Source organism: Desarmillaria tabescens, assembly GCF_030435595.1.
Source record: "Desarmillaria tabescens strain CCBAS 213 chromosome Unknown EV420scaffold_50, whole genome shotgun sequence".
Classification (NCBI taxonomy): Eukaryota; Fungi; Basidiomycota; class Agaricomycetes; order Agaricales; family Physalacriaceae; genus Desarmillaria; species Desarmillaria tabescens.
The window spans coordinates 258,756-277,547 of NW_026848349.1; the positions used below are offsets into that span (position 1 = coordinate 258,756).

An 18,792-nucleotide genomic window follows, 5' to 3' on the forward strand; every position below is an offset into this window, starting at 1 on the left:
TCCTTAGTGACGTAAATTGTTCAAGACTTACAGGTATCGGTTCCGCTAGGGTAGTACTAGCACCACAAACGGAAGAATATTTGTGTAAATATGCCTTGTTTGAAACGACGGCAAGGAGAGGTACTTGCTAAGAAGCAGAGATACAACCAGGGAATCAGAGATTGTGAATTTTTGATCGCGTCAGAATCACGTGCACCTCGTGTTCCTTTCCGTCCTCTCCGGTGACCTCGAATTGGCACCCTCCAGTGCTTACTAGCGGCTACAAGCATTGATTGGACGACACCTGCAAAATCCACGATAATGGCTTCACATCACCAGAGAAAATACACGACCGAGCGGAGGATACTTGAAGCTTTGCCATCTTCGGTCATCTTCTCAAGTAGGGTGATATTACCTCCACTCGGTAGCTCACGAAGGATTCGATTAGCAGAAAATCTTCAAGTCGTGGCCTTTTGAAATGAATACTTCCAGGATCTCTTGTGTCTACAAGTTAGACAGAGTACAAGTGGTTGATGGTTGTGCGTGCATTGTCCTTTCGATCTGGGTGTCGCTAACGCCATTTGTCCAGGTCAGCCCTTACCGACCCTCCGTTTGTGCCAAGCGAGTTGAACCTGGAAGATCCCTTGTCAGTACTGATTCACAACTCATGACTGGCGGTAAAGGCGTCAGTTCATTTGGCCTTGCTAATTTTGTGCCGTAGGTAAACTAATCGGCTGAGGATTCACGATCACCATGGCCAAGCTTGTTCTCTCAGGCCTCTCAGACCTCATTTCTGTTACAATGTGGAACGGAGATGAACTTGGCAAGTGCGCTTGCTGTAAAACCTTTCCGTGTATCTTCTAATGGTATATAGCTTGCGCGTGCAGCTCATCAACAAGAACACGCGTCTCCCCATTCTCTCATTCGTCAAAGCATGCCACACCGAACATGCCAGTGAGAGCTGATGAGACGATGGATGGGAACTAATTTTGTGTCTTGGATGCACGCTCGGAGTTAAACGATTGAGGTGTGTACTTGTGCTGTCGATGAGTAGAGGTGTCGCTAATTATATTTTCAGACTGCAAACGTCTAATGAACGCGTTCTCTGCGAAGTGCACCTGACGATCCCTTCAAGCATGTTTGAATTCCGGCCTCGAACGCTGAAGCACTGAAGTTTGAAGGTGCGTGCTTGTTCCCTGGATATAGTGTCACTAACTGTGGACCTCCAGATCGACCCCCCCAACGAGTAGTTAATAGGGAGCTAGCTTGTTCCTGGGCGTTTGTTTTGCCTATATCTTTTCTTGGTGTTGAAAATTCCGGTGCCGTCTGGCTCGAATTCATCTAGCCATCGACGGATCGGTACACTTAGCGCCTTAAATCCGACGCCCGTTTCCTTCTGATGTACTTGAGGTTTGCTCGAGGGCAGGGTTTGTATTAGCGTTTACATACTTGATGAATATCACAGACGTTTTCCTATGCGGACCTACTGAGATGCCTTGAATGTTTCCGTCATGATGGCTATGCGCAGGCGATACAATCAAATGTAGGCGCTTCTCCTGGGAATCATTTGAGTGAGTGATACTGTACCCGCTTCCGCTTTACGTCCTTTATATAGAAATCCTATTGAATCCATGCGGATATCAGCCCGCCCTTTCTCACTATATACAATGCCTGAACAACACGCCCATGTCCTTTATACAAAGCTGCTTCTCTCTCGAGGTCACGGTTACCCCCTACGGATCCCAGAGCCAGATTATAGTCTCTGCTCAGCATACGTCGAGAGAGGTATCTGCGTTGGTGACGTTGGGATTATCAGAGATGATGGAGGATTCGACTTTATTTTCAACGCCTTCCTCGAAGCCGACGATCCTGTTCATGAAGGCGGCGTCCCTCCCAATTTTGCTCCCCTACGCATGGAGTCTCGTAATCCTGTCCGCACTATATATTGTCAACATCCAAGAGGCTCATCTGTGAGAAGTTCTCATGTCTCTGTCACCTCAGTGGTTCTGGAAGCGTCAGCCGAAGTACCGTGCGTCCATAAGCCTCGTTATCCAGATGGAAAACTTATCTTAGCTTTAGTTCAGTCGCAGGTGGGGGGGTCGGATTCGAATTCACGACGTCCAAGGATCAAGCAGCAGTCCTGATGCTCCCACAAGGCGGTACACGATTTGATGGTAAAAATTTATCGTTGATGAGGAACTACGCCCTTGCACATGCACACGAGTGGTATGAATACGTCAATAGCCCGGACTATCTTGGTCGGGAGGCGCCAAACGGTTCTCTTTACTTTGTCACCGGATGCGACAAGGCAACAGCATGGGGATCTGCCGCGATGTCCCGGCCTTCAGATACTCGCCAATTTTCCATAAAGTTCCTTGTGGGAGGTCTTGCAGAAGGTCGGGTAGCATTGCGGTCGTCTTGGAGTACCCAGGAATGGGCCGACACTCGGATTTACCCCGATCAAGATATCGACATGAATGCACCTCTTCCCGTCAGGGAGAATCAAGGCATATTCATTCGTGGATTCACCATCTCTGTGAGAGAGAAGAGTAGGATAGCCAAGATCTTACCAGGATTTGGGCGGCGCGATGTGCAGCTTGTAGGGACGTCGGATATGTCTGGAAGCCTACCTGTTGCTGGGTCCAAGGCACCCTACTCCGATCACAGACATGATTCGCCGCCAGTATCGGTGCCGGTATGGGCAGCTAACGGGGATACGATTCGCGGGTCTATTGTAGGAAACGAACTAGTGAGAATGATTCCATCAACCGTGTTTGCTAATAATTCGGATTCAATTATCTTCAGAAGCGATTACTGATGAGTATCATTGATGCCCACATGGTAGATATTTTATTCCACTATATCCTTTACCTTCGTTGCTCATTTTGGCTGCAGAGAAGTGTTGGTGAACCATGTTGGCGGCAATCTGTCTTTGTGAGTTTGACGATCTCATCCAATACTAAATTATGAGTCATTAATTATGGTACCTATCTTGAAAGATGAATATTCCACTAGCGAGACAATCGAGCGACGATGAACTAGACTATGTCGTTTTACAATACTTCCCTGAAAGATCCACTGAGGTGCGAGCGACCTTGCCGATACATAATGCATGCCTACTGACTCTGATGGAACAGTTACTCAATCCATCGGTCAAATTCAACGAATACATCCTTTCTAAGGTTTGATTCTTTCTTATACTTCTTTACAGGTCGCTTATATGCTACAAAGGTTCCCGAAAGCGATGTTATTGTCACGCATGACAGTATCTGGATGCTACCAATGCTGGTAGCGGATGTCATCAGATCCGGATTATCTATTCCTCGGTTACTAACAGCTGTTAGTAGGGAATCCCCGTCTTATTTTCGATCTACGAGGAGAAGAACGAAAAGGGCGCGCTATTTTAAAGTGCGTTTACGAAAGCCTACATTTAATCCCCAGGTGGTGTTATCATTTACTCGAATCCTTGCATAGTTTCTGACGCCATTTAAAGGAATTTAAAACCAGCGCCTTGTTTCCATCCCTTGAATATGCTTGGATTTTCTCTTGCCTGTTTGTGCCTATCGCTCCCACTGTCGACACCGAAGTTCACAACTATATTGATCGGTTTCCAATGTTCAACACCTCAGAACTGGTGGGTGTTTCGATTCGTCTTCTTCATACATTTTAGTCAATGGTGATCAGGTCCTCGAATTTGCGAAAGGCGCCTCTTACATTTTCCGTCAAATACCTTTCAGCGAGGAACTCCTGCAGAATACCTTTACAGGGGAAACCCGTAATGCACAGCTGCGGGTTAAAGGCGCTCGCAGCTCTCAGTCGCCTCGGAGGCCCCAATCTGTTCATCAGGTAGGATCTATATTCTTCCGATTTTCTGTCCATTACATCGATTTCAGGATAATCTTGTGATGAGATACGATGGCAATCGTTGGTTTGGATGCGTTACGGAGGCTGCCACAGTCCTTCACTCACTGGCATCATCTACTACTGTGTATAAAACATTACAGAGAATCGAGGCAGAAATCAATGTAAGCTCCCAGTTCACGTTCAACTTGTTTACGCTCATGTCCTGTAGCTGTTAGCGAGCCCGCCGATTCTAGAGAACAAGAGATTTGATATCGTCGCTACGAATGATGTCTTTTATGGTAAAGGGAGTAAAACGTCCGCTCTGCCAGGGAAGAGGCATCGTACCGGACGCTCGTTTATCTCGGCCGGGATCAATTCGCGTCGGTTTCCTTCTGCTGCACGTTAGCAGGAAGGCATGTAACGGATAGACACTTCCGCAGAATAGCGAACGGGCAACTGCACGTCTTATCTCTTATTAGTTCGAGCCTGTAATTCTCAGTCTACTGGTCAAGGAGTTACAGGATGAGCGGTAAAGCTCTCATCTCTGGTTCGTCACCTCGTTCGAATTGGAATCCTACCTTGAATAAGGATCGCAGGATTTAGTTTTTATTTTTGAACCTTTGTGAGAGGCGAAAGTCTTATTAGGGCAGTGTTGCACGGTGAATCATGATCTATCATTGGCCGACTGTTGGACAAATCCAATTTAGTAACCGTGCTTGATAATATCACATTTCTCGAAACGCAGACATCCAAACGGCATTCAAATATCAATATTGAACGATACTAAATCATACATAGTTGCGAACAAAGAACTAGAGCAATTAAGGAATTTATTGAAAGAATTCAATGCTCGTCATTCGTTGGAGAAGCTAATCCCCGCTGTAATGAACAGTGTTAGACCTCAGAATGCTAGCATACCACGTAGGCACGTACAAGCAATCACCGCACCCGGACCCATCAGAGACGCAAACAGCCGTAGAAGTATCAAAACTGTTCCTCCCATTGACTTTGTCGACATTCGGGGCACCACAAGCGTTGAGGATATCGTTCGCCCTATCGTGGACTTCGTCATCCGAGAGGTTGTCGACGGTTACGTAGATGCAACCTACACGGGATCAGTCAAAATCGAGATCAAGAACAGTTAGAGGAATCACAGTTGTTGGATGAGCAGATGGGGTTGTACGCGAGTTCATAGAGGCCATAGTGGCAGGTGCGGCTATAGTCGAGGCCAGACCAGCCGTTAGCGAGGAGGTCGCGGCAGGAGGAAAGTCTGTGGGAAGGGGAGGGTCTCTTATTAGCAGTAACTCGCACGGAAGATGGTGGGTACGCACGTCGCATCCCCCGCGGTACCGCAGGTGATATCGCCTTTAGCGGCGGTGGCAAAGGCAGCGATTATGGACAATTTGGTGAAAGCGCTAGTCAGCTTCATGGTGTGTATAGAAGAGATGATGGAGAGGCAGAAAGAAATCCGGGAGGGTTAAATATCGTTTGGAAGTCTGGCTGTGGAGTGGTTTAGTTGCTAATTCCCCATTTTCATCGCGGGAAAGATTATGAAGGGCCGCTGAAGGTTTTGGAGCGGAAGGTCACGATGTCGGTGGGTTGGTGTTTGAAACGCTTTGTGGTTCGCTAGAAATTTTTTTGCTGTTAGCTTCTTCTAACCAGACGGGCTAGGAATATCTGGAACTTCATGTGTAGTACCGAATCGGACTCTGAGATGAACGCAAGGAGAGGACGCCTAGAAATTGCGTCTGACACATGCCATAGAATCCGGCGATTCTCCAACTCGAAGCATAGTCACAGGATATTCGAGAAACTCGGAGTCCTAGCAAAGCCAGACTAAAGGAATATAAGTTTTTGCGAGCGAATATAATCCAAAGTGACAAGTCTCCAGTTCCGCATTCGTTGTCACTCCACGCATCACGACAGAAGCGCTTCGTTAAAATTTCTCATCAATCCGTGGTGCAAGGTAGCGGCAGAAAATCAGGATGAACTCCAGCCAAGAAGAAATCGTTCGATTTGTTAAATAATCCTTGACGTATCAATTGACGTCTGCAGTTCACAAGACCCATAAATTTATGAATAATAACGGTCGTAACAGGGTACTTACAAGTCTAGTTCAATGCTTGAGCTCCACTTGAATTAACGCTAGAATTGAGCTGCCAGAGTTAATTCTTTTAATTCGAATCGCACAAGAGAGACTCCATGCCAGCGGCCAAGTACATCCTCCAAAGAAAATCTCGGAATAGCGCGGCCAACGAGGTGGGAACTCGAGCGCTCAAGCTGATTGCTGACAGGTCATCCCTGTGATTCTGCGAGCGACGTGCCTGACATTTACTCCGGAGTTGGAGTATCTGGCCATAGGCAAGCAGAATTCGGACCTGAAATTCTGCGCCTGGTCCAGTATTGAATCCTCCTTTCAAATGAGTGACTGTTTTGCTCGCTTTTGTCGTTCTTGAGTATGATACCGTGCGCCCAAGAAAGAAGAATCAAGAAGGGATTTATTAATTATTTAAATAAGACATTTTGACCGCGATTCGATCACGTGCATTTCGTCACTTATCTCGCATGGACCCTGGGGCGGATGCATCTCAACGTTCGCTACAGGCCATGACATCAGCATTGTCCGGTTGGAATCGGTGCTTGCAGAGGTTCGCGACCACACTACGTTACCAAAGAAATGCTAGAGCTTCCTCTTTGATACTTCCGCCCGGCGCCTACATGACCTACCGGAGTGTGCTCGTCCGTCTTCTCAAGTAGGGCACCATCATCAATATCTTCTCCCAATCTCTGTTCTACGCTCGCTCCAAGATCAAGGATTTCATTAACAACAAGACTCGGAGTTGTAACCATTCCAAGCAAATACTACCAGTATTTTCTCTCCGAGCCAGGACTCTTGGGAGATCGGTCAAATCGGTCACAGGATGGTCAGGCAGCGGAGGTGCGTGCGTTTTTCTTTGACGTGGGTGTACTACTCACTCTAGCTTCTAGGTCGACCTTTGCCCATTTCTGTACTGCTATACACACCTTTGTGGCCGAGCGACGACGACCGTCTACGTAGGGTATGCGCTGACTCACGGTGTTCGTCTAGAACTATATCTTTCCATGAAGGGTTCCGGTTGGTAGTGCAGGTACGCGTGTCTTTTCTTTGCCTTGACATCCTGTCAATTCCGTATGTGCAGATCTATCAGTTCCCATTGCGCCATCGGTTTCGCATCGCCCGAAATGCACGCCCTTCTGTTTCAGTGATAATCGATAATCGTACGGCTCCTTGATTCTCTCTACGTCAGTGGTATTATCATTCATCCAAGCCTGTCGCCGGCGCGTTCCTTAACATGAAGTGACGCAAATCCACTCTGGCTTTTTTTCGGAGTCACCTCTATCTATTCGATGCTTACCCTATAGCTAAATGCTCGCTTACGTAAGCCATAGGACTGGCGTGCTCGCGATAAGGTCCGTCTTCTCATATCCTTTGAAATGCATCGGTCTCTGATGATATACCCTTAGAATTGACGGTGTCCGGCTTGCCTACTTCCTGTACCCACATGTCCTCCTCGGGCTGAGGGTGAATGGGAACGTTTCCGACGTTCAAGTTAGCCAGGATCTTACGGTATTTATTCTGAATTGCAACGCCAGCATAGCATTTTCCGTGACAAAAGGCTTGTCCATTTGAAGCTGAATTGTGGTCTCCGTTGTGTAACGGTGTAATCGACGAGGCCTTTGGTTTGGTTATGCCTTTGTTGGTTTGAATCCAGCTAATGCCATCCCTTCTTAATCAATCTTTTTTGTTGTAAACGATCTTTAGGTCCACACTCAGCGCCGTATATCTGGCTGACATCGTGTTGCGATGAAACGCATGGGAACGACTGACATCCTTATTACTCTTTCCGTTTCGTACTGTAAGCTCCGAAAGTACTTTCAGAAATTGAGTGCTACAATCTCAAATATTTTGCCTATCGAGTATTCATTTGATGGCTACCTTTCCGCTGGGTATCCCTTTCGTTAGGGTATCTTTCTTCTTGGGTTCGTCGTTATCCTCAACGGTCTTCTATCTCAAAGAAACGAGTGATTGCTCCACCATTCGCATATCAAAATAGAACAGCTAAACCTATTTTGGGCGTTCGCTTGTTTTCGATGGTAGGCCTGTGCCGTCATTTGCTTCCGATATGTATGCTCTTTTCCCACTGGCCTGTGCATTCCACCGAAACGAAGATTCGTAGAAAACGTCGCACCAACAATGTCATTATCGATAGCTTCATGCTTGCTTTGACGACAGATTCCGAAAGCCAACACATGTCTTAAACCCTCGAAGCTGTCAGCACCCTACGATTTGCCCTTGCAGGATCGTTACCATCAATGATCGATCTCGTACCTTTCCAAAATGGCAGAACGCTTGTTTCCCCGCATCCTATTCCTCCCCACAAACATCTGTCCGATTATGGTCTGCTATTCAAGCAGGTGGTACTTATTGCAAAGGTTCGCTATCTGAACCATTATTTCGATCACCATGCAATGCAAATCCCTCATAGCTGCGCTCCTTGCTTGTGAGTGTCTTTCCGGTTTGTGTTGGTTCAAGGTCATTGATCTTTCGTTTCTCTCTTAGTGACTATTGCGTTTGCATCCGCGGCACCTATACCTGACGTCCCTGGTGGAGTCGATGAGGATGTAGAGGTATATGATATGCCCTTGTTGTCTTTGAAGTAGTTTTCTGATTCGGGGTTTCTACTAGGTGCGAGCCGGATGTGGGACAAACGTTACTACATGTTATTGACTTGTCGATGCGCCCCACTCACGGTACGTTCTTCTAGTTAATATTCCGGGAGACGCTGATACTAACGGAAACTCCTAGACACATCGAACTCCTCACTTCCCCCCAAAATGTCCTGCCCGATAAGGAATACTGTGTTCCCTTTGAACATGATTATCCCTGCCTCGCTCATTCGATTAGCGCCCGCTGCTCCCGTTCGTCTGTCTGTAACCTGATTACTGTATCGCTAGTTTTGTACTTCGTAAATATATGTTGATCAAAGAGGGATGACAATGGACCCTAACCTCAACTTAGCAGTGTACTACGCAGGTCTGATGCGACCGGATTTATCATCGCCGCGGCGCCGATTTCCCACCCAACGGTCAGCGGGTTGTCTTTGTATACTATTTTTCGTGCTTCGAGAACTGGAGATACTTTCCTGTGTTATATTTTAATACACTGCTCGGCACGCCGTACATGCTTACTGTCAACTGATAAATATCAACACTTTCCAACCAAGTCACGAAAGTCACGACCTGGGTCGCGCAAGGGTCGCGTTGGGATCCGACATCGATTGAACTTTGAAGTAGCTCTGCGACTAAACTGGACCGGTCACCTTTGGCAGGCCCCCAGAAGCTCCCGCCCATTTCTGTCCTGCTTTTAGATTATCTTATGCCTTAGAAATTCAAAAACTTTGTCCAGAGGTAGCATATTTTAGTTCCCCAAGTTCCAACTAGTACAACTTTTGTCTTTTGTTAGCATATTTTGGGCGGTGGGCGTGGGTGACCAACCATTGAAGGGTCCATAGATCCTTCCGTGAAGTACGATAAAAAGACAAATTTGAAAGCTGAACCGGTTTTTTTTGGGCTAGGTAAATTTGTCCGAGATACTTAGCGTATTTTGCGAACGTTGCATATTTGAGGGGTAACTTCCTAGGATTTGCCGGACAACATTTGGAGGGAGCTTCTGGAGGCTTTCTGTGACAATGTTTTGTCTGTGACACTGATTTAGCACACTGATTCAGCGACGCGACAGAATCACGTGCAGAGCTTAGGGCAAGTCGCACTTTAGGGCAAATTGTTCGACTTGAACACTAACCCTATTGACCTCCCTACGTGTTGGAATCCTCGGTGTTGCGCAGGGTAGACTCCTGGCTGGTAAGGCCAGTTGATATGAACTTATTATTCCTAGGCTCCTACAGAGCCTGTATTTATACTACTTCGCAATGTAATCTAGAATGTACTACAACTTTCTACTAGTCTCGTGCTTACTCAGCAACTCTCAGCATGATGCCGGATTGCCCCTTCTAGAACTTTCCGGCAAAATCCCAACACTACGGCAACTCCGGGTAGAGATTCCAACTTCAAGCATCAAGTGACGAGCTCAATTCGGCGATGATATACCCTTAAAAAGCTAATGCATATTTCCCTGATGGCAGTAGCTGGCGCTAATATGAATTCGGAGGTGCATACCTGTAACTGTTTTGCTCCTTGTCCCTGAGCGCTCAAAAAGCTGATGTTGGCGCTTTTCTTCCTCTCTCATCGCCCCATCTTTTCTCTTTTTCTGGACTGAGCAGTCAGAGTCGCATTCAGGCTCCAATAGCATGGCAGTTGACAACAAGATGAGGAACAACCTTCGTCCGCGTATGTATACTCTTATCTGCGGATGACCTTAACTTCTCATGCGTATCACAGTCCTGTGGGTGCATTGCTATCTAATGCTCGTGGCCGGCCTTCCCTACTGCAGGCTGGCAGTCAAGATGACACAATGACATCTTACGTTGTCATGTCTCATCCTCTTGATCACGCACATGGCGCTACTGAGAGCGAACCCTTACGGGCTAGCATGCCGCCATCCTGGGGGCTATCAAGTCCTTTGGACTCTCCCACTGACCCTCCGGACTCTGCATTAAATTCGGATTCGGGGACATCTCCTGTCCCTCCACATGGTTCTATTCCCTTCTCCGGCCCATTTCAGAGCGCCCGAAATCCATCTGTCGCTAACCTACCGTCGCCGCCTCCCCCTCAGCTGAGTCAGATACTCCACGGCAGCCCATTCTATTTTCACGGGCTGCCTCAGAATACTTCAAACATTTCTGGAGCGCCGGTCTCGCCGACATTCGATGCTTATCTCACGCCGGAGCCTTCTCACAGTTTTCCCCAGGATACATCGAAACAGAAAGTCTCGGATACACCTATTGGGTCAATGCTTTATGGACACGCACCTTCGCTTGATACTCCCCAAGCTATTCCATCAGCAGCACCAAACCATGTTGAGCTTTTGAAAATAAAGTCTGGAGTAAGGACAGGTATGCTTCTCCATTATCAGATAGGACATATGGCAAAACTCAACGAGAGTTTAGTCCAGGACGATTACGAACAAAAATACCCAGAAGATTCTCCTGGATCGGAATGTGATCCCACAGCCAGGATCTGGCGGATATTCGCTGATGAATGCCAAGCCTACGATAAGGGGAAAATTGAGGTTCTTCGGGACAACGTCGACGTCCTTTTGGTGTTTGTGAGTTCAATTTCCGCGATGTTTCTATCATGCAAATGGCTGAACTCGGTAAGTAGGCTGGTTTATTTTCTGCGGTAGTGACCACCTTCGTGGCGCAGACATCCCAAAGCTTGCAGGTCGATTACTCAGAGATGTCTGCCTTCTTGCTTTATGAAATGGTTAATATCCAACGTGCCATCGCTAGCGGCGTCGCGGTCGACTCCGTCTCTGCTTCACCATTGAACCCCACAACTATCTTCATTCCGTCCGCTTCTGACCGTTATGTCAATGGCTTATGGTTCACGAGCCTTTCCTTGAGTTTAGTCACAGCTCTCGTCGCGGTTCTCGCCAAGCAATGGATACGACAGTATATGTTAGCATCATCAGAGACTCCACGAGATCGGTGCAGGATTCGGCAATTTCGTTATACCGGTTTTCAAGATTGGCACGTCCCGATCATTATCGGAATCCTTCCATTCCTGTTGCACATTGCGCTTGCCATCTTCCTCGCAGGGTTGGTCGTCTTCCTCCTGGATTTGGAACAGTCGACCGCGTATGTTCTTTTGGTGATCACGGGAGGCTCATACGCTCTGTATCTTGCAGCCCTACTGATGCCTCTTTTCTTCCCGGGATGTCCTTATCAAACTTCATTGACGGATCTCTTCTTTGTCGCCCACAAGAAAATTCTCGGATGGACATCTATGGCTCGCTATAAGCTGCGTCCACCCTCCATTCAAGAATGGGAGCTCCAGACTATCAAAAACCAATGCGACGACTTGGATGTTCACTCCCTTCGTTGGTTATACGATATGTCTTCCAATCCCGTGATTCATAGATGTATCATACAATGCATTGGCGGGCTTCAGCCCAGCATTAAACCTGACGTGTTGCATACTGCGTTCGAAGGTACCGGAATCGAGGAGAGAAACTGGGAGATTTTGCAAGAATGCTTAGAACCTCACAGCTACCCAGGGTATTCTGCTGTAATAAATGGCATGGAAACACAATTAGAGCGCCTTCTTCGTAGCCGTCTCCGCTTTTCAGCGGAGGTACCACGCAGTCATCCTTCCACTATCCCACGCCTACTCTTGACGCTTACTCCGGATAGTCAGTTATCCTTCGAAATAACAACAATGACTGCCACCATCGCATGTCAAGACGATGAGCTCCGTCCCAGAAATCATCCAACCGGTGCCGACGTCTTTCTCTACCTCACCCGACAGGCCGATACTGAAAATATTCTTCTTCATCCATCCTTGTGGAGATCTCTGTTTTCAAATGTGATTTCCCGTCGCTCCCTCGCTCTAGATTCATTCCACAATTCCGAATTTGAACCATTCTGTTACAAGTTCATGGAAACACTTACACGACAGAAATTATCATGGAATCCTGCTCAACCACAGGATGACGGTACTCGCAGAATGTCCCTTCAAGACGCTTTACGGTTCGGACTTTATGACGACATCGAAACCCACTTGTTGGACGTGCTTGCCAAATTTGATGGATTGAGCGAGCCAGGGAGTTTCGACGACCACCCCCATGAATCTGAGATTTCACGGCGTATTCGCCTACTTTTGGCTATTACCAACTACGCCCTTTCCACACAATCATTCCGTGCAGTTCGATGGGATGATCCGTCCCTCATACAGCATCACTGTTTTGGCATGGTTTTTTTCGCATTGAGAGAGCTCCGGATACATCTCACAGACTATGCAATGCTGTCGTTCCGCGAAAGCGCTGCAATTTATTCCATCATCTGTCCACTTGTAACATCTCAATCATTCGCAAGTAAAGAGAAATGTCCGTCTCCTATACTGTGGATGATTCGTTCCGATGTAATACGAATACTGGTACGCATTATAATCCCCGAAAGTTCAAATCTGGAGCCTAGCATGTCTTGGGGGATCTTACCTCCGGAGTGGAGCAATGTCAGAGACGTGATTTGTGGACTGACATTGAATCCAAACACCCGTGGTAACTGGTTGATGGACAACTATGTGCCAGCGAACTGTGTCATCGATGCAGGAACTCTCTTGGAACATAACATGGATAATGATGATGCCACTGCGGTAGAAACATTCACAACTCTTGACGTGCTCCAATTCGCCGAGCAGACTATGTTCATCTATCCCTGGTGCCGTGTCATCCAGGCCTACATCTCAGCAATCTGTCGTATGCTTGACCGGAGAAGATCAAAGACTTCCCACCCAGCTCGAATTCCCACTCCCGTCGATGCATATATTGATTATATTCATTGTCCTCAAAATCTTTATACTATCTGTGCCATACTTGGCGGGCGACTTTCGAAATGTACCGAAAAGGGCGGCACTGGAGGTGCTCAAAAAACCTTAAATGCGCTTGCAGGTCTTCGTCCTCAGGATCCAGCTTGGTCTCTGTGCATAGTCAAGTTGGAACGCCTTTTCAAAAATCAGCAGTACATATCGGAACAGCAATTCTTCTCGCTACACGACGCGCAGTGGAGGCCATATGACATGCGCGAGGTGCAGCACATTATGATTCGGCTCGAAATTTCCGTCGCAAAGTTGAAACAAGTCGTTGAATATTCTGTCCCGGCGCCGGTGAGTAAAGTCTCTAGTCTGCTACCTGATCTCAACGATATCATTTTAGGACGACGCGGTGTTTGCTGAGGATCTCCAACCTAGCACAATCACCGATGATTCTCCCATGGCATACATTCCCGATGATTCCGACGAATATGCAAGTCAGCCGAGTGCTCTTGACACACCTGACTCGGAGTTGTTGTCCGTGTAAAAAATTGTTTGACGTATGGCACTGATTCACGGTGAGAAGACGCTCAAATATTCCAGTAATTATGGCCTTGCGAACAATCCACGAAAATTTAGCCCCTCGTTTTCGACGTCTTGAGGATCAGAGGTTTGAAATTTTCAGGGAATGAGGTTGCTGGGAAATACAAGTGACGTGCGCAGCGTAACATGAGAGACAGCTGACTGACATACCCAAAATTTTGGTTTCTACGCTTCTTTTTTCAGTAATCCCTATGCAGGGAATACTTAACTCGGGCTGTGATAGGTTCGTGGGAGCGGGGTCCTTGCCCTTGGTAAGTCTGCATCTCTTGATACTCGACACTTGAATGTGTGGCGTGGAGACTTCGTCGTGTTTATGTTCAATCTTCTTTTCTTGGAATTCGTGGAAGCAATCTTTCAATTGAGTCGCGTCACCACGTTTTCAGATTGCCGTCCCACGTGTAGCGACCCCGAATACAAGTCCTAGTCTGAGATATAAGGACGACTTCAGACATATCCTCTTTTCCTTCACTTGCAACCTTTCATCATGTCCCAGCCCAAAGACTTTCCCAACGGCCGCCCAGATCCCGTACCTACAATCACCATCGGCGGTACCCACAAATTCTCAATTGTCAACAAACGCCTCGTCAACATCCTTCCTTCCCTCTTCCCGCCCAACCAAACTGCCATCATCGACCTCCTCGCCGACTTTATCAAAGAGATCGAAATTAACGGCTCCGACCCAACCTACATGCACACCATCGGCATGCTCGAGCCCGACGAAGTCGACACAGACGGAAACAAGAAGCTTCACCTGCTCGACGGGTGTTCGTGGCAGATGGCGCAGTTCATGCGATACTGCGAACCTACGCGGATTGACGAGGCGGAGCCTTTCATCCAGACGTCACTGGCCCAGTACCGGAGGTTCCATTCTCCAGAGGAAAAGGACGTCACCCCGATGTTGTACCTTGCTGCGTGCTATTCGAAGCAGCCTGGAAAAGAGGCAGAGGCGGAGCGTGTGTTCAAGGAGGTGGAAGATTCCACGGAGGCCTGGAGAACGAAGTTGTGGGCCATGGCGCATATGAGCAGGATGTATAGACGTATGGGGAAGGCGGCCAAGGCGGAAGAACTGGAAGAGGAGGTCGCGTGAGTTTTGCTATCAGGTTTGTTTGCAGGCAGTGCTGACTGGTGACAGTTGCTGGTTTGTGGGCCACCCGTATGGAATGTCACCTTCCGATTTTAAGGCGACAGTCAACGATTCTACGTATTCGGGGGAGAACCATATCTTGAACCATCCCGCCGTCAGGAATATATTGGATAATACCACGGAGATTGGTCCGGGGATGGCTATACATTTTGGATGAGATGCGGATTGAGGACGTTGAAGAAACGGACGGAGAGTCGTAGGATATTGATTTACTCTCCGGTAATTAAATTCGCGGTTAGCGTTGGAGCTGACTCTTGACGCCGATCGTGCAACCCATTCCATGACTTCGGTAGTGGTTATATGTGCGACTACCGGGACTCTTCATTCGTAAGCCATAGGTGCAGCTGCGCAGAAGCAAACACGACTAAGTTTAAATTGAGGGACAACAGTGACGAGAAGATGATAGCGAAGCGACTCACGGAGAAAGATGCCGAATGGAAATAGAGGCAGAAAATCTACAGAGTATCTCCCAGGGCCGCCACAGTATATTCCGCTAGTGGTTACGAATTGTAGGAGAGAGGTATAAACTGAACAGGCTTCAGGCTTCAACGTCACGTAGTCGACTCTTAAATACTTATCTGTTGGTGTGTATCCAAAGTGGAACTAGCTGAGTGTGGTGTTGCTTGATCGTTTATTCCAAAGGTGTTCAGACTCTGCTACCATACGTCGTCGCAGTCGATACTTTGAGGCCTAGTAAATAGATTATGTTCTGTGACGTTAGTAATTAGGATTGCACGTACCAATCATAGGTGTACATATTGTCTATCTGTTGAGGATAGAAGTGTCTTTAGCACCATCGACACTGGTGAGGGATTTATAAAGGGGAAGGCCATCATCTTGAGTCGCAATAGTACACATGTGGACGCGACGAAACTAGGAATGGCAAATGGCACGTCGAAGACAGGTGTTGGAAATTGAGGCAATGGCGCGTTGAGATCACATGCACCGTGAATTTGTCCGTGGGAAAATGCATGCCACTGGCCAAGGCCGGTATCCCGTAGCTTTGTTCCCTTAACTCTTTCTCTCCGTTCTGTTCTCCCCAGGTTTTGACGCTCAGCTTACCCTCATGAAGGATTTTATCATGCAAGACTCAGAGTCGTAGTCATTTGAAGCGAGCATCACCGGATTTTTCTACCTGTATGAGGATTGTTGGAGACTTGGAAAAGTCAGATTCGGAGACAGTACGGATTATGGGCAATGGAGGCGTGTACACTGCTTTTTTAATGCTGGGGTGTCACTTACCTTGGCTATCTAGCTTGACCTTCTCGTCTCTGTGCCCCATGATTGTAACCGTAAAAGCCGGAATCTCCGAGACTCCTCTCAAGGGATGCGTACCGACTTATGGCGCTGCGCTGGGACTATAGCTACCAATGGAAGGCTGGTAGTGGAGACACTTGGATCACTCTTTTCCTTGGCGTCTTGACCGTGACCGGCATCTTTATGACTCGCTCCAGTTACAGTCGGTTTGGCAGCTCGCATCAGACTCATGCAGATTTCGATTGGCCCCAAGGCTCGTAGTCAGTCCTCGTACCAGAACTGTTGAGGAGAAATACATGAATCGGATATGGCGTGGATAGGCGATGCAGGTGCGTGCAATGTTCCTTCGATGTTGGAGTATTACTAATATCTTCTGTCCAGGTAGACCCCAGCTCACCTCCGTGCCCGGCAAATTGTGTCCATATCTATTCGCCAAGCAATACGAACCTGGAAGATTCCATCAAGAAACGGGTGCCAATTCACGAATCGTGGCTGAGGTTGGTAGTGAAGGTACGAGCACCGACCAGTTCTTTCACCTTGCTGATTTGCTGGTTTCACGTCTGCAGGTATAGCGCTGGTAGCTTCATGCATACATTGTGCTGTTCGTGACGTGTGACCCTCGATGCTGGCGCATTATGTTCCAGTAGTAATTGTGTGGCCTACTAGTTCCGTGGAATCAACCAACTTATATCAGTGATCTCGCTATACGCTCTCCGTTCTCGGCAAGCTTTGCCCTCCCCAGGCCTGACTTGTAATAGACATCTTTCCTCTGACTGGTGGAGATCCACGCTGACCTGTGTTGGTTGCACAGTGCGCTAACGTTCTGCTTGCCTTCAAGTCTTAAGCTCAGGCCGTGGAAGACGAAGGTGAATCCGATTTCTTTCACTTGACGTTTCTGCAATTTAGTATTTGTGCAGGTCCACTGGCTCCTTCGGACATACATCTCGCGGAGCTCTTCGTATCACCAGTGGCTTCTGTTACATTCATCAAGGGTCTCGATATAACCAGTGGCGTTATAATCCGGCAGAGAATGGACCTTTGCGTTTGGAGGTACGCATTTATTCACGTTTCATTTTGTACCAAGACTGATAAACATTTCACCAGGCTCTTGTTTTCAAGTAGAATGACGATGTGTATATCGCTATCTTGCAATGCCATGCTGCCCTTCGTTTTATATAGTCCGCATCAATGACGAAGGCAATCGAAGGTCTCAGGGATTCTGCGATGATACCGGCTTTCCAGTCATCGTCAAGGGCCTCGAAGCGCAAATTATATTCTCGCTACTCCCGTGGCGCCCCTTCTGCTTTTGCGTGTATTCCTTCACATCGTGCCCGCTTTGATCTATTGTTTGCAGTGTCCCAAGTGCGAGAACCGCCATCTCGGCAGTACTCGGGCCTACGCTCTTGACTTATCACTCGTCAAATTCAACACCGTCTATTACCTACCATGGCAGGATCTCTCTATAAGCTTTCCCCCGAGTCGTACTTTGTATTAGCGTGTTACAGGCCCTTCTCTGTGACATATCCCCTTTGGTGCTGCATCGTTAACCAACTTTATTTTGGGGAGATCCAGCGTTTATTTAACTGTCACAAGTGAGCTATCTACTAAGACGCCGTATGTTGTGGAGTATAGTGACGGACATATGTTATATTTTGCGCCCTTCCTTAGGCTAATTGAAGAAGGCGACCTTGTTTTGACCGCACAAAAAATTACTATCTGCACGGAATGGATAATTCTCAAATCGAGGTCCTGTGGAGGTGCCTTTACTGGATACTTTTCATGCCAAGGTTCTCAGGTGTATATTTTTGCATAGATCGATGTACCTGCATGGAGCTACGAATGCCTAGAGGTGCTGATTGATGGTTGTATTTAGATGAAGCGTGCGATAGAATAAGCGCTTACAACTTCTCTCGTCCCAAAATCTATTGGTCGATGTCGACACAACGAGTATGTTTAGCGCCTTTGTTATCCTTTCATTCGTAGTCGACTAGGAGTTAACTTGGCTCAGGGAACGTTCTTCTACTTCGCAGTTCTTGTTCTTTATTCTGTGCGCAATACTTCTTACCCGGCTGCAAGATTCCTCCCACGCAAAGGCTGTATTGCTACAAATTCCGAGGCGTTTGACACACGGCTAGTATAGCCCGTTCCCGGGCGTCTGCGTTGCCCTGCACTTGCACTTCGGCTGTTTTCTTCTTTTTGCCGTCTCTCTCCCTAATGGCATATTGCAGAATTCCTATCAATACACCAACGAATGTCGTGTACGATGCCTCATTTTCACGTTTTCTTCTTGTATAACCTTGCCGGGGCGAGCGAAAATCTGTGTAGGAATCTATCGCGACCCGAGTCAATCAATGTGCATATAATTTACTTACTTGAATCGATCAGCTGTCATCGCCTTGCTCAGTGCTGTGAATTACACCATTCCAAATTTTCATGACTGTATGCGAATTCTATGACTATCAGGATTCTACTTTTGGTATTGTATCTCCCGTGCCTAA

At 47.4% G+C, this 18,792-nt stretch overlaps 6 protein-coding genes across 6 annotated transcripts; 5 read left to right on the forward strand and 1 right to left on the reverse strand.

The window, feature by feature from the left end:
- The first annotated feature begins 1,468 nt into the window (after positions 1–1,468).
- EV420DRAFT_972287 (uncharacterized protein) lies at positions 1,469–3,238 on the forward strand. Its single transcript, XM_060484216.1, has 6 exons — positions 1,469–2,008; positions 2,059–2,820; positions 2,875–2,913; positions 2,979–3,062; positions 3,117–3,161; positions 3,211–3,238. Exons 1-2 carry the CDS (start codon positions 1,611–1,613, stop codon positions 2,795–2,797), a joined length of 1,137 nt encoding a protein of 378 aa, XP_060325463.1. The 5' UTR covers positions 1,469–1,610; the 3' UTR covers positions 2,798–2,820; positions 2,875–2,913; positions 2,979–3,062; positions 3,117–3,161; positions 3,211–3,238.
- On the forward strand, positions 2,820–3,891 carry EV420DRAFT_1572446 (uncharacterized protein). The gene is made up of 6 exons (XM_060474353.1): positions 2,820–2,913; positions 2,979–3,062; positions 3,117–3,161; positions 3,211–3,420; positions 3,473–3,613; positions 3,664–3,891. Exons 2-6 carry the CDS (start codon positions 2,979–2,981, stop codon positions 3,883–3,885), a joined length of 702 nt encoding a protein of 233 aa, XP_060325464.1. The 5' UTR covers positions 2,820–2,913; the 3' UTR covers positions 3,886–3,891.
- Positions 3,892–4,754: 863 nt separating this feature from the next.
- On the reverse strand, positions 4,755–5,179 carry EV420DRAFT_1229924 (uncharacterized protein; the record flags this gene model as incomplete). Its single annotated transcript, XM_060466535.1, has 3 exons — positions 4,755–4,927; positions 4,977–5,092; positions 5,154–5,179. Coding segments are annotated over 3 exons (315 nt in total), but the record flags the coding sequence as incomplete, so codon positions are not given.
- A 3,147-nt stretch (positions 5,180–8,326) lies between these two features.
- EV420DRAFT_1648457 (uncharacterized protein) lies at positions 8,327–8,802 on the forward strand (the record flags this gene model as incomplete). Its single annotated transcript, XM_060478170.1, has 4 exons — positions 8,327–8,363; positions 8,423–8,490; positions 8,556–8,613; positions 8,669–8,802. The coding sequence occupies 4 exons, from the start codon at positions 8,327–8,329 to the stop codon at positions 8,800–8,802; spliced, it is 297 nt and encodes a 98-aa protein (XP_060325466.1).
- Positions 8,803–10,003: 1,201 nt separating this feature from the next.
- On the forward strand, positions 10,004–14,107 carry EV420DRAFT_972512 (uncharacterized protein). Its single transcript, XM_060484217.1, has 5 exons — positions 10,004–10,209; positions 10,261–10,874; positions 10,929–11,086; positions 11,143–13,644; positions 13,694–14,107. Exons 2-5 carry the CDS (start codon positions 10,334–10,336, stop codon positions 13,835–13,837), a joined length of 3,345 nt encoding a protein of 1,114 aa, XP_060325467.1. The 5' UTR covers positions 10,004–10,209; positions 10,261–10,333; the 3' UTR covers positions 13,838–14,107.
- EV420DRAFT_1572462 (uncharacterized protein) lies at positions 13,929–15,233 on the forward strand. Its single transcript, XM_060474354.1, has 2 exons — positions 13,929–14,144; positions 14,241–15,233. Exon 2 carries the CDS (start codon positions 14,378–14,380, stop codon positions 14,978–14,980), a length of 603 nt encoding a protein of 200 aa, XP_060325468.1. The 5' UTR covers positions 13,929–14,144; positions 14,241–14,377; the 3' UTR covers positions 14,981–15,233.
- Positions 15,234–18,792: the final 3,559 nt, after the last annotated feature.

Bases quoted from the DNA above. Each gene is read 5' to 3' on its own strand.
- EV420DRAFT_1572446 (XM_060474353.1), top strand. From the start codon at position 2,979: ATGAATATTCCACTAGCGAGACAATCGAGCGACGATGAACTAGACTAT. The intron at 3,063-3,116 runs GTGCGAGCGACC...CTGATGGAACAG, and splicing joins TCCCTGAAAGATCCACTGAG to TTACTCAATCCATCGGTCAA. The intron at 3,421-3,472 runs GTGGTGTTATCA...CGCCATTTAAAG, and splicing joins AGCCTACATTTAATCCCCAG to GAATTTAAAACCAGCGCCTT.
- EV420DRAFT_972512 (XM_060484217.1), top strand. From the start codon at position 10,334: ATGACATCTTACGTTGTCATGTCTCATCCTCTTGATCACGCACATGGC. The intron at 10,875-10,928 runs GTATGCTTCTCC...ACGAGAGTTTAG, and splicing joins AAAGTCTGGAGTAAGGACAG to TCCAGGACGATTACGAACAA. The intron at 13,645-13,693 runs GTGAGTAAAGTC...ATATCATTTTAG, and splicing joins AATATTCTGTCCCGGCGCCG to GACGACGCGGTGTTTGCTGA.
- EV420DRAFT_1572462 (XM_060474354.1), top strand. From the start codon at position 14,378: ATGTCCCAGCCCAAAGACTTTCCCAACGGCCGCCCAGATCCCGTACCT.
- EV420DRAFT_972287 (XM_060484216.1), top strand. From the start codon at position 1,611: ATGCGGATATCAGCCCGCCCTTTCTCACTATATACAATGCCTGAACAA. The intron at 2,009-2,058 runs GTGCGTCCATAA...TCTTAGCTTTAG, and splicing joins GAAGCGTCAGCCGAAGTACC to TTCAGTCGCAGGTGGGGGGG.